At 34.7% G+C, this 13752-nt stretch overlaps 1 protein-coding gene across 1 annotated transcript; it reads left to right on the plus strand.

The window, feature by feature from the left end:
- Nucleotides 1-7742: 7742 nt before the first annotated feature.
- Nucleotides 7743-13281, plus strand: LOC149799129 (uncharacterized). Its single transcript, XM_089957033.1, has 3 exons — nt 7743-8068; nt 11280-11429; nt 12384-13281. Exons 1-3 carry the CDS (start codon nt 7843-7845, stop codon nt 12554-12556), a joined length of 549 nt encoding a protein of 182 aa, XP_089813159.1. The 5' UTR covers nt 7743-7842; the 3' UTR covers nt 12557-13281.
- Nucleotides 13282-13752: the final 471 nt, after the last annotated feature.

Consider the following 13752-nt stretch of genomic DNA (forward strand, 5'->3'; position numbering starts at 1 on the left):
ACCAGATTCTTTCCTGTTTTGAAGTCGTTCTTATTTTTACTGTTCCTGCTGTAACATCAAATCGACAGGCGTGTCTTGTGTTGTACTTAGTGTTTGAGAGGAAAAACATTTGTTTGGACTATTCAGTGGAAACAGAGAGTGCTCATTTCATTGTGTCATTTGGAACTATTGTGAATTATTTAAAAGAGTTCTATACAACTAAATGCTGACAACTAGAAGATTCTTGGCGGACCAGTACATTTCCAGTTCTGAAATGTATACGGAACCTTTCATTCGTTGGGACTGAAATATAACGTGTTCTTGCTTATTTTGGATTCACCTCATAATACTGCTTTTAAAACTTTGGTAACTAAATAATTTGTCAAGGTTTACAAAGCTCTCTCCCTCCAGTTTTTCGTCCACCTTTTCAAAATATCCATGCTTTATGTGCTTCTGTGTATGTGCATGTATTCCTGCCGAGGAAACGCCGCCTTCGATGGCTGCGATACGTCCGACGCATGGAGGATGGGAGGCTGCCAAAGGATATTCTATATGGACAGCTGGCCACTGGCACCTTCTTTTTCATAAATGATTCTGATCTATTTAACTATGGTTATTGAAGAAACGCCAGTTTCTGGTCAACAAGACCTTAAAGGTAGAATTGAATGTTATACACTACAATTGGGAACTTTCTTATTAGATATTTCAGGTGCCTTTCAAAAACTTCGCTCACATTCATTCATTAAAGCTATATATATAGCTATTAACTCACCAAGTGGTCTAAAGCGCTCTCCGTTACGGATCACTGCCATCTCACCTCTGTCTGCGTGGGTTCGAGTCTCTGATTCACCTATGTCGGTATGTGAGAAAGCTTGCCAGTAGCTTCTCGTGGGTCGGTGGTTCTTTCCGGGGTTTTCCCGGGTTCTTCCTCCACCATTAATACTGGCCGCCATGTATAGCCTATCGTGTGCTGACAAATGGCATTAAACCCTACAACAACAACCATTTGAATACAACTTTTACGAAAACCTCGAATTTAAAGACCCCTATATGTACTCGAGAGCTTGTGACATCATTTGAGGAATTAAACACAGTATGTGTAATAGTCAGGCATGCTTTTTACTTCATTCAACAAAGCTTTGCCAAATTATTTAAATGACGTGTATATACCCCTTAAGTACTGCTTACTATCTCAATACCTATTTTAGTGTACATTTAGAAGTCTTTGATAAATTAGCACAGGCTTGTGCAAAAATTAATCGTTCCCGAATTGCTTCAAAAATAATAATTTATGTGTTTCTTGATCAGTTTCTTCACAAACAAGATGTACAAAGTTTTGTGCAATAGTAGCAGTCAAATAATTAAAATTAATATAAAAAAGAGTATTGTTTGTTCAAACGTTTTGACAAGCAATATCCAATGTATTTGAATGATCTCGTAGTTTGAAAAAAAAGGAAACAAGAACACTCAAATATTAATTTGATTAATTTAGGCATGTCAACATCTTTGAGATTCCAAATATAGGAACAGCCATGTGTGTGCTACATTTTACTGGATATTTTGCAGCAAATCTCAACTTTCTAACAACTATATATTTAAACAATATAATCTGTTGTGAAGGCCATGTCTGGAAGGGATTTATGCAAATTATCCATATGCAAATATGGTAAAGAATACGCCGCCTCTGCCATTCTCAGCTGCATGTACACTGTTTTTGTTCATACTTTTGTAGATTTCCTTAGAACTTCAATATGGCATTATTTTGCTTACATTTAGTTGTAGAGAATTTTCTTCTCCTATTATATATATATATATATATATATATATCTTATTTTAGCTCTGCTGCAATATGTTGTATTTTCTTTTTCTTTTTAGTTTTGTTTTGTACTTTTACTTGTTTTCAATTCCTATACTTTGGTGTCATATATTTTTCATGTTTACGATGCAGGCTGCTGGCCAACTCTTTATACTTACAAACTGAACACTTTTATCGTGAATATCTACATCCTAAGTTTGTATTTGATAACATTTTTTATATGTATGTTTGTTTCATCTGCTAGTAATTTTAACCAAGAATCTTCTCTTAAAATCGATTTCCCCGCATATCACTTTTAGATTGGAAATTATATTTGTATATCTGTTGAGCATAAATACAGATTTAAAATTATTAGCAACCTAATCAAACAAATTAGTATATTTGTATATATGTGTGAATATGTATGCTCTTATGTACGTAGGCATATATGGTATAACGGTACCAATTGCGCAAGTCCAGGTGGGCGGAGCTTAAGGTGTATGGAACATTGTATTCAGAATTAAAGAACAAAACTAGCTGTGATTGGTGCATTATGTAAGACTTGTACTTTCTGTTTGGCTTAAAAAAAAGTTGAGCCTCTTGGCAACATGTGAGTTTGTGTTAATTTCTATCTAGATCATATTTTGTATTTTTTATGATTTTTTTAAAATATGGTACACATGACTGAAAATGTGCTTGTTGTGACTAGATAACTCTTACCCCTGTCTAGTTCCAGTAGAGTTATCTCTCTTAAATGCAATGGAGTACCTGGTTATGTCATTGTCAAATTGACAATCTAGCATTGTTCTATATGACAGCATGTGACATGCATGCCCAAGTAGGACAGAAAGTATATTTATTTCACAAAACATTAGCATTGAGGTATATGGAAAAACAATTGGTACCGTGATACCATATGGCCTTCAATATCTTCATGCGTATGTACCTGTGTAAATATGCTTATGATTATCTGCATGCATGCATGAAAGTATGTAATGCATTGTCTGTGTGATCTGATGCATGCATGTATGTATGTATTTAAAATTAATTGAATTAGTATTGTCTTAATCAGCAAAATAATGAGCGAAAGTTTGTTATCACGTAAATATAAACCGGCTATAAATAGTGTCTATTAACTATTAGCTATTTCGACCTAATGTTCGCTCGGCACATAATTGAGAATGATATCCAAGTCTGCTGCACAGTGAATTGTCAGGTTAGCGTCATCAAATGTAGTCATAAGTAACTAATTCGTTTCGCGCACGAAGTATTTCAACACCGTTTGAATCGACGTTGAGCATAACACATCTAACAAAATACGTGCTTAAACAAGGCGGTCTGTTTGCATCAAATTTGTCGATGTCGACGTTACCTGTGGAATATTCGGTTTGTTTATTAAGGAGAGATCAGCTTTCCTATTTGGCTGTATTCGGTGTTAATGTAGTTGCCTCCCTTGGATTTCTGTACTATTTCAAAGATGGTCTTTCTATAACTCCGGACGAACATGACGAATTTTATTCCTTTTTCAGCATGCGCCGAATATAAAGTGTAGGGCTGTGTGTCAGTCTGAATTATATTCAAATAATTCGTGTGCAAAATGAATTCAGCAATTTTAGCTACATTGGAGACGCTGGCGAGTAAATCCTATATTTAACAGACGAGGATATGATTCGCGATGCTGTGCGGAACGAACTTGAATTGGTTTGGTACAGCCAGCTTAACAATGACGGCAAATATGCCACTGAAGAGACCCATATAAAGGCGTACAGACAGATGAATCAGTGTTTACTAAGTAGACCTTGCACGTCTTAAGTAGATGTGATATGCAGCGTTCATCATGTACAAGAAGAAATTGTGATTTTTAATAGTGTAACAATTAAGTGGCGACACATAATGTTTCCGCCCCGAGGTTTCTCTATGTAACTTGACTGAAATCAGGCGTCAAATGATTATTTAATCGGACTAACTTTTGATTTCTTTTCCTCTCCTACCCATTAAAAAGCACACAAACGAGATCACTAATTCATAAATACATTAAAGTCAGTCAGCTTGCATATAAAATTTGAATTTTATTTGCGTAAACTTTGGATATACAAATATTTGAAATGAGGGGCACAATGGGGCCACATATAAGTATATATTTCACTCAAACCGCCCTTTTGTGTTTTAGCTGTTTAAAAACAAATTACAGTATTCAACCATCTGCTTTGTCATATGCAGTGGAGTGTGAGTGACACATGCCATAAATTACAACACAAAATATTCGCGAAGCTGACTATATGTTACTTATAAAGACACGTGCGGTTTAAATTCTAAGAAACAAGTTTTAAAATACTAATTGAGGAATGATTTTGTTATGGCGCTTTTGAAAGAACAAGAGATAAATTCGATTCTCTTTGTCGAGCAAATAAACTTATCATACAGAGATAAATATGATATAACGGAGTAATAAAGTCGAACCAGTGTTTATTTAATGAATGAACAAGTAAACTTTTAATGTTCAGCGACGTATACCCAAAAAGGCTGTGCATGAAGTATGATCTGCGAAGTTACAAAACGTATTTTCGGTTTATAGTTCACTGAAAAACATTAACTGGTAAATCCGTATAATTAAATTCCTTTCTTGTAAACGACAGAATAAAGTTATATCTCCTAAATGCTTAAACATATTTCTAACATTACGTTTTTTTCAAAGGTACATTTTATGATGTCGGTATTGAAGGTAAAGAAAGAGCAGAACATTCTACCAAGAGAGCAAAATCTTGGCAACCATTTGATTTTTAAATATCGTTAACTAATTTTAAACCCCGTATCCAAATATTCGTATTTAATAAGTGACAGGCATCATATAATGATGTTGACAATAACAAGTTCCATGTGGTCAAACCCTCCTTAGGCGAATGGCATCCAAGCAACAAAACCATCTGTATGGACGAGGTAATCGTTGCACGTATTGCTTGTTTAATTAGTTTCTGAGCATAATGTATAGAATAATTTATGTCGAATGGATTATAACACTGCCTGGTTCAAGGCACAGACAGCTGATTATATGGATGCGGCTGCAAAGTTTGCGCTGATTGACGAATCTATCAACCAAACTTTCAGGATGTTTGATAGGAGTTCGCGCAAGAGGAGCGCTTGACATCCAAAGCTGTGCGAAGATGCACAGCCGCAGGGAACACATACGTCTTGGGCCCATGCAATGTTCCATAAAAAATGCTCCAATATATGGCTAGATTTGAAACCACTTTTCCATTTCCTCGTTGAAATATTCACAAACAGGTTCTATAACATTGTTCCTCTCATTCACGAATCCAAACCAACATCACTAGCGAATCCTCATATATATATATATATATATATATATATATATATATATATATATATATATGATAATTCATACAGGATATTATTTATTTTCAACATCTCAATACAAATTCGGCTATTTTCAACCCTCCGTTTTGGCAATGCGGTTTAGAAAAGTGTACTGAATGACTACTATTAAATCGTTTATCGTTTTAGAATGTTTTTTTCCCATCGGCAAATTGCTGTATTTCAGAGTTATCTCAATTCATTTGCTCTTGTGGGTGAAAACACGAACATGGTACCGAAATCAATACAAATTCACAACAACTATCGATTCTACATGTATTTGTGCTGTCGTATCAAATCAAGCAAAGAACAGAATTTGATGGTTCTATACTCTGATGTCCTGGAGTATCGTGTCATACGAAACACAGCTAAACCTTGCCGAGAGTCGTTGCGTTTAAAGCGGATTCTACCATAGCTACTTCTCGTGAAGAGGAAGCGTGTATTACTTTCACCGAGTATTTGTCCATCTTCATTGTCTTTCTGTCAATAAATCACTATTAGCATGGTCTAAAAGGAGACCTTGGATAAAATATGATTTTCTCTAAAGACAAATTCGCCATGAAACTTCATTTAGGACAATGAGAATATAGTATAGTAAGTATGTCAAAATCGACCTTCCTTACATTACCATCTTAAAATTTATGGTTACTCGAGGACTGCATGCCTTGGTAGCTGCAGGCTTGGCTCAAGGTAAAGAATGCCTCCACAAGTGTCTTCATCAATCGTGAACATCTGAAACAAGCGTTCTCGAAAGTTGGGAAACGTAATGATTCAGAAAACTAATGCGATACTTTAACGCCAGGACGCCACTATAACATCACTTCACACTCTCGAGAAGACATTAATGCCCCCTCTACTCCACTAAAATAATAAGAAAGAGACATCGAAAGCCATCCAGACCTCATCGATACGATCAGAGAATGAATACGAATGAAAGAAATGTCAGATATAGGGATGTTATGCTTTATTAAAACAAATATCAAAAATAACGGTAGTAACCACTTAAAACCCAAGTGGCGTTCTGTTATTGCATGCTTTAGAAGATGCAGCTTTAACACAAAGGAAGGAATTTTATCAAAACATTATCATTGACAAATAAAGGTAGAAACATATATGTTGATTCAGGCAGGAAAAGGCATATTACGGATCCAAGAAACTCTTATAGATTCGCATCGCGCTTCTGACAAAGGCATTAATTTCTACTCTAAGCCACAGTAAGGACAATGCAGAAGGAACCGTGGGAAGTCCTTCCGACCTCTTAGACAGGCAGTTACCCAGGAACAGCAGTCACAAAATTGGACGTGTTTTGATTACTAGGAAATGAAATATGATGTTAAAGAATTTTTATAACATGTAGTCTGCAATGAATCCCGATATTCCACTTAGATGGCACATTAGAAAATACATTTAGGCGTTACCTGATATGGATGATAATACAGCATCTTCAGAAACACCGGGCAAGGCGAGTTTTAAATATAACCAGATCTTACACCCACCCACTCGAAAATAAACAACATTTACCCACTGCGCTTATTTGTACCATCTTAGACATTAATTGGATATTTCAAAGAATCAGTTATCCGCTAAGAAATAAAAATGTCGTGATAAATTCAACACTGCCAATGGAATGACGAGCACATCTGATGATGAATTAAAAATATTTTGATTGAGATTTTAACCCTTTATACTTATATTCTTTAAAACAATAGAAAGGTTTTAGAATTACGGGTTAAACTTGTACATTAATAATATAATGGAAAATGATCCCCGTTACAAAATAAATACAGACTAAATAAGTTAAAGAAGATGAAGAAATTATCAATAATGTCATGTTCGATATACCATTCAATGAGTCATAATTTCAAGTGCATTATGTGTAAATCAAATACAAAGACCATAGATCCAGACCTGCTGTCGCATAATGCCTCGAGATATTAGGATCTTTCAGCAAATCTTATACCAGTGTCACTTTCCACGCTGTCGTAAAGTAATGCACAAGGAGATAACTGTATTCATTACTGTTCACTTCTAAATGTCACTGATTTGATGGAGAAGAAGCCGCTTCATACCTGGGTGAAAATTAATGTATGAAAACGCGGAATACATATAAATTGTTTAGCAAAGAATGTCGAACCAATCATCATATCATTCGTTTTGGGCACTGAACGGGGAGTATGTTGGCGTTTTCTATTAGAAGATTAACATATTCAATCAGGCGTACGCTTCTATTATTTGAATTTGCAAAGAACTCTATAACTAAACTTGCATAAACTTCAATCCCAAATATATCAAAGGGTCTCGGGTTAAAACTGTATCTTTAGGCCGTATCTATATTGATGCCCACACTCCAAGCGTTTCAGCATGTCATGCTTCGGTGCGTTGTGATTACTAACACCACATGCAGCAACTACCTACTAAGTTATGTGACTCTATGTTTCTGTACTTATAGGCCGAAGTTTTTTCAGTTAGCATTTTCATGATGTTGACGTTGTCGCCTGGTAGCAAGACATAAATAAATAACAAAAATGTCACCTATTCGATTGCTTATGATATGACATCACGCCCAGTTATACAACTTTTGATGTTGTGTGCAGTACGCCTTAGTTGAAAATTTGATTTGGTATCTCTTGAATCCTCGGCACACAATTTACCGATACCACATCACTTGAATCTGTAGCAAAATACCGCTTGGAAACATGGGAATTGTCGGTGGTTTAAAAGCATCCGGAACTTTAGCCAAATTAGCGCTGATAATTTTATTTATCTCATGTGTATGTGTTTTAGTTAGCATATCTGCAACAGGATGGGCAACCAATGGCTCTAACAGGTTAGGATTATGGCGGTCGTGTAAAAGTGATGAAAACATTCCACCGAGTACATTATCAGGCTCAGTCTGTATAGATGTTACAGGCTTGGCTGTTGGTAAGTTCTGATTTTCCTTTGAGGATAAATAACACATTTAAGATCGACGATTGCAGTTTTTCAGAATCTTTGCGTGTGACTCGACGCTAGTAGCTCAACCTAAAGAAGTGACCAACACATATATAGCAGATCAGCATTTTAATAAATAAATTGTGGCGCTGTCTTTGAAAAGTCAAAAAAGATGATAGATAAATGATAAACATTGGAGTAAATACGAGGTGTGGTTTTTTAAGTTTGTTTAAACGCTGTTAAGAAAATGTTTATGTTTGTTTAAATAGTGTAGTTATTGAAAGTGTAATACTTATTCAAATTATCTCACTTGTATTGATTTCAGACATAGAGGTAGATGTGCATAACAAACAATATTACAACATCGCTTTATCTTGTTTTTTTGAAATTGTTTTTTAAAAAATTAGGCGTATTAAGGGAATGACTTGTTGGATACTATAAATCGAAAAACGAGCATGTCACAGGCCTTACATAGAAAATCTACAACGAAAATTGTTAAACCACACTCATATGCAAGATAATAATTTTATCCCCTTTAACACAAACGAAAGCCCAAAACAATGAAGAGAAAATATTATGTTATTATTTAGCATAAAATCAATGCAACGAAGATTACACTTCATTTGTTCAACATTCCGTTAAAATTTCATGTATGAAAAATGGAAGAAACTGGCTAATTGCATACAGAGCGATATGTCTCAGAAAGCAACACTGTTTTGCTTTGTTTTTATTAGGACGCAAACCAACACGTTATCTTGTTCTTAGTTCGTATTATTCTTACTTAGATATTAACGAGACAATTTTGCAGATTTAATAGTTTGGTTTCCCAGACTTAGTACTTATAATCGTTTTTCTTCTTTACGTTAGCAATGTTTATTCTAATCTACTATGATCACTGACTAACATTCTTCAACAAATAAAGACCATTATTATCACCAAACATATATAGCCATGTCACAAGACCATTATTATCACCAAACATATACAGCCATGTCACAAGACCATTATTATCACCAAACATATATAGCCATGTCACAAGACCATTATTATCACCAAACATATATAGCCATGTCACAAGACCATTATTATCACCAAACATATATAGCCATGTCACAAGACCATTATTATCACCAAACATATACAGCCATGTCACAAGACCATTATTATCACCAAACATATACAGCCATGTCACAAGACCATTATTATCACCAAACATATACAGCCATGTCACAAGACCATTATTATCACCAAACATATACAGCCATGTCACAAGACCATTATTATCACCAAACATATATAGCCATGTCACAAGACCATTATTATCACCAAACATATACAGCCATGTCACAAGACCATTAATATCACCAAACATAAACAGCCATGTCACTAGACCATTATTATCACCAAACATATACAGCCATGTCACAATATCTGCGATTTTAGTTTTGTTTATTTCACCTTTTATTGGCTGTATATGAGATAAATATTTTATCGCTAAACTTTATTTTACAAATCGAAGCCTATTCAGAAAGGCTGATCTTTAAGTGTTCTATGCATTGCGCAGTGATTGAATGCCACAAGGATTACTTTTATTCTACATTCCATGTACCCATTAGCATAAAAATCAAAATACATTTTAGCCTTTAACAATTAATCTGAAAATACCATAACTTTCTGTTTCACTTTATCTAATAATTCTTTATATGATCGTGAGAAAACGCACAACGTATATATTCATTGTTTTTATAAATAAAATGTTCAACTGAGTGGTAATAAAAGCTTACGCTAATCACCCGTATTCAACTCAGTTCTGCTATACTCTCTCGATCGATCACGACATTGACACAATCTTATTTAACGGAACATGGATCACAAAGTGATAGAAGGTAATTTATAATAAGAAATTGAAAACTCCGGGTCATGACCTCGATATTTAATTGACAAAGAATCATTGTGTAAACATGTTGGATGAACGAAAAAGGATAAAACTAAGAGAGAAATCAAAGAAAATTGCATGTAAACATAGCTTGAGATAGATTTTTAAAGAAGAGTTTAACTGTATCTTAAGTCTCTCTCTCTCTCTCTCTCTCTCTCTCTCTCTCTCTCTCTTTGAAGTATAACTAGAGCGCCGATTATTTTCAGCATCTTCTATCACTCAGTCTTTAGCAACACGCTTCCTTTCCGTTGCAAGAATTAATCGCTGTTTTCTGTGTCCTCTTTTTTTAAATAAAAACATGAAAAAGCTTAAACGTGTGCGTCTTTCTAGACATAGTGGCACGTTCTTTAATGATTTCGTGATGCTATGCTCCAAACAGCCCACCAAATGTACTTCACCTTGTGACACACGAAATGTGACGTCATTATTTTGTGCATCAGGGTTCGCGCAGAAGAAATTACGATTTGTCTTTAATGAAACTCACTCAACTCTCTTGTTTCTAGAATGATGCCGCCGGTGTATTATGGGATGTGGAGTTGGGTTCTGTGTTGCACAAGACTTTGTTTATTCATGATTACAATTTATGAAACAAAGATTAAAAGGTCAACAGTAACCAAAGTAAACGATACGCCACCTAGATGTGTAATTTGTTTTTACATTTAATCGACATAGATCGACTGATGGGGGAATTGCGTTTCAGTGTTGAAATATATGTTAGGTAGATATAAATAAAAAAAAAACAATTTAAAACTAACTGCAAAAAAATGAACTAATCAAATCAAGAAACTCCCCAAGCACACCATTCTCTAAAGCAAGATTATGTCCTCATAATCTTGTAAACTGTGTCGTACTTTACCATGACTTTGGGATAAAGCATATGCAGCCATCTTTGCATTGTCTCAGACATATAGATCAACATCTAGTCATACAAATACATGCTTCGAATACTCTAAATGATTTTTTATATATTGACACTTAACACTTTGAAAACATTGCGAGATGCAACCTTAAGTCAGTTAGTACTTACAGAGCAAGTGTACACATAAATTAAATTCCAATATAGCCAGCGATTTGACTGTCTTTATTTCCTAGATTCACAACTTGAGTAACTTAAACTTTAGGTATTTCGTAACAGCTGTAGTACTTAATACAAACCAGCTGTATGATATCCATACCAGGTCGTCCAGACAACTGCATGGGAGCACTCTCGATGCGAAAAGTAATGATTACGTTTACAATTCTAAAAAAAATCACATTATTTTTCAGACTGGTGGGCGGCTGTTGTTGCTATGACAATACTTGGTACAGTCGGAACACTTCTGGCTTGGCTTACATGCATGACATACATGTTCCACCAACGTTTCATGGGAAATTCAGAATGTGCTTACGTGTCAGCCATCTTGGCTATAATAGCAGGTTTGTGTCGATAATATACGTAAAACAGTTTGTAACCTAAATATGGTTACAAACGTTAGGCATATATGTCGCTCCCATACAAAATTTGATTATATTTATATAGTTTATAAATTAATTTTAAAACTTTTAGTTCATTGTTTGCAAATGGATATGGTTGAATGTGTACCAATACGGTTATTCCAGTATGCATGTTTAAGGTCACGACTTCGACATTTACTTGACAAGGAAACAAGTAGAATTATGACATGAAATATGACTAAGCCCTCTTGGTTCATACTAACCTGGCTAGTATGGACAGATACACATTTAACTAAACATTTTTTGCCAGTGGTTAGAGCGTAGGCCTCGGATGCGGTAGATCGCGGGTACGAACCAAGGCCGAGTCATACCCTTTTTTTTATAAAAATGCTACTAACAGCTGCCACGCTAGGCGCACAGAATTCAAAGGTTTCTTAACAATCTTTTATATACCTGTACATTTTCGTCTCACGCTCTCCTTCTAGTATTATACGTCTACATGAAAGTTAAGATAACTACGTTTATTTAACATATGCATCTTTCACATACAACACTTATCAGAAAATCATTTGTTCATGTTCGAACTATCATCACATATCAAATAACCAAAACAAAAATAAACGTACGGAACGCACCAGCCACAATATTGAATATATGTGAAAAATGCCGCCTATATAAATTCAGTAGTCTTGACATAACAATGAAATTGATTGATCTTATCCATTTTTTATCTAGATTCTGCTGAGGTTTCATAATATATGTTATTATGCACACTTTATACAAGATAAGCAAACGCAAAACAGTGATAATTTATTTCTTTGCTGGCTTCAGTACCAGCGTACTTTCTGCTTTCTCTTTACATTAGAAATTATTATTCAACATATTTTATGATATCCCTGAAGACCATAGACTAAATTACTTTCCGTTCTTTTGCAGGCCTTTGTATCTTGGTCGCATTGATTGTGTTTGGAGTGAAGTTCAATACCACTGTGTACTGGTTGTACTACTGCTTCTACCTGCTGATTGCGCCCTGCCTCCTTGATATATTGGCGGGCATCTTCTTGTTCATTAATATCAGGAAAAGCTCTGCAACCAGTCCTTTTGCCTAAGACTGAAGCCATAGTTATAAATGGATAGTTGGGCCGGAAAAAAATGTATTTCACTGCACTTAGCTAAGACATGCTAGATGCATTCCTGCAGTCACAAAGTACGTGGTGTCTTGTATAATGAGTGCCCTGCTAATTGCATTCCAAGTTTTATATAACACGTGGCAGTAACGATCAAACAACATCCAGTATACGATAAATTAAATACGATCCTCTATCCACAGAGTTATGTTCCAACTGAAAAGCACGATAATTAGTGAATTTATAGACAACACTAGACCCAGTGGTACTGTTCCTGATAAATACAATATTAAAGACTGTCTTATAATTACATACTATACAGCAATTTTAAATATAAAATGTTCTAGGAGAATAGGAGGCAGGCATTGAAAGTCAAAAATAATTATTGACTGATTGATTGACTGTGGCGGAATATCAACACATAAATGTATATTTAGTGCCGAAGCAATAAATGTAATGTTTCAAATGCCAACGGCACGTCAGGGCAGCCTAATCGGGCTTGTCTGGTCAGAACTCCAACCCTCAACTGATTGTGATTTCGGCACAATACGTCCGGATTGACTGAGTGTCGGCGGCTCTAAGGTAAAAAGGAAAGTACGGCACAAATGGGTATATATTTTGTTTTGCTATGAAAACAAAATATCTCGACACATTTTAACTTATATCAAAGAAAATAATGAATAAATAAATAAATAAATAAATAAATATTCGTTTCCAGTTTAAACAAGATTCTTGATATAAAAGACCTTAAACTGCAGTCTACATTGCTTTCCAGTTATGATTTTCGCTATAGCTAGTCTTCACTTTTGGTTCAAGACTGATGTATTTGGTTTGACTTAATTTGTTTGTAGATTATTTAAATTCTCATCCAAGGACATATATATATATATATATATATATATATATATATATATATATATAATGCAGCTAATATATTTATGTAATGACATTTTTATCTTTATTCCAAAGTGCATTATGTTCATGACATGTGTATAAGTCTTTCCATGTTCATTTATCACATAATGAGCTTTTCTTTTCCTATCTGTTATTATTTTGTCTTTATCGAATAAATAAAAACATATCAAAATTCGTCTTTTATAAAGTTTCCAGTTATGCATGCATCCCTACATTAATTCGTTCATAGATTAGTTTCATCAAACAAATATGACACATATATG

Source organism: Sinohyriopsis cumingii, chromosome 5 (genome assembly GCF_028554795.1).
Source record: "Sinohyriopsis cumingii isolate HCF-2022 chromosome 5, ASM2855479v2, whole genome shotgun sequence".
Lineage (NCBI taxonomy): Eukaryota > Metazoa > Mollusca > Bivalvia > Unionida > Unionidae > Sinohyriopsis > Sinohyriopsis cumingii.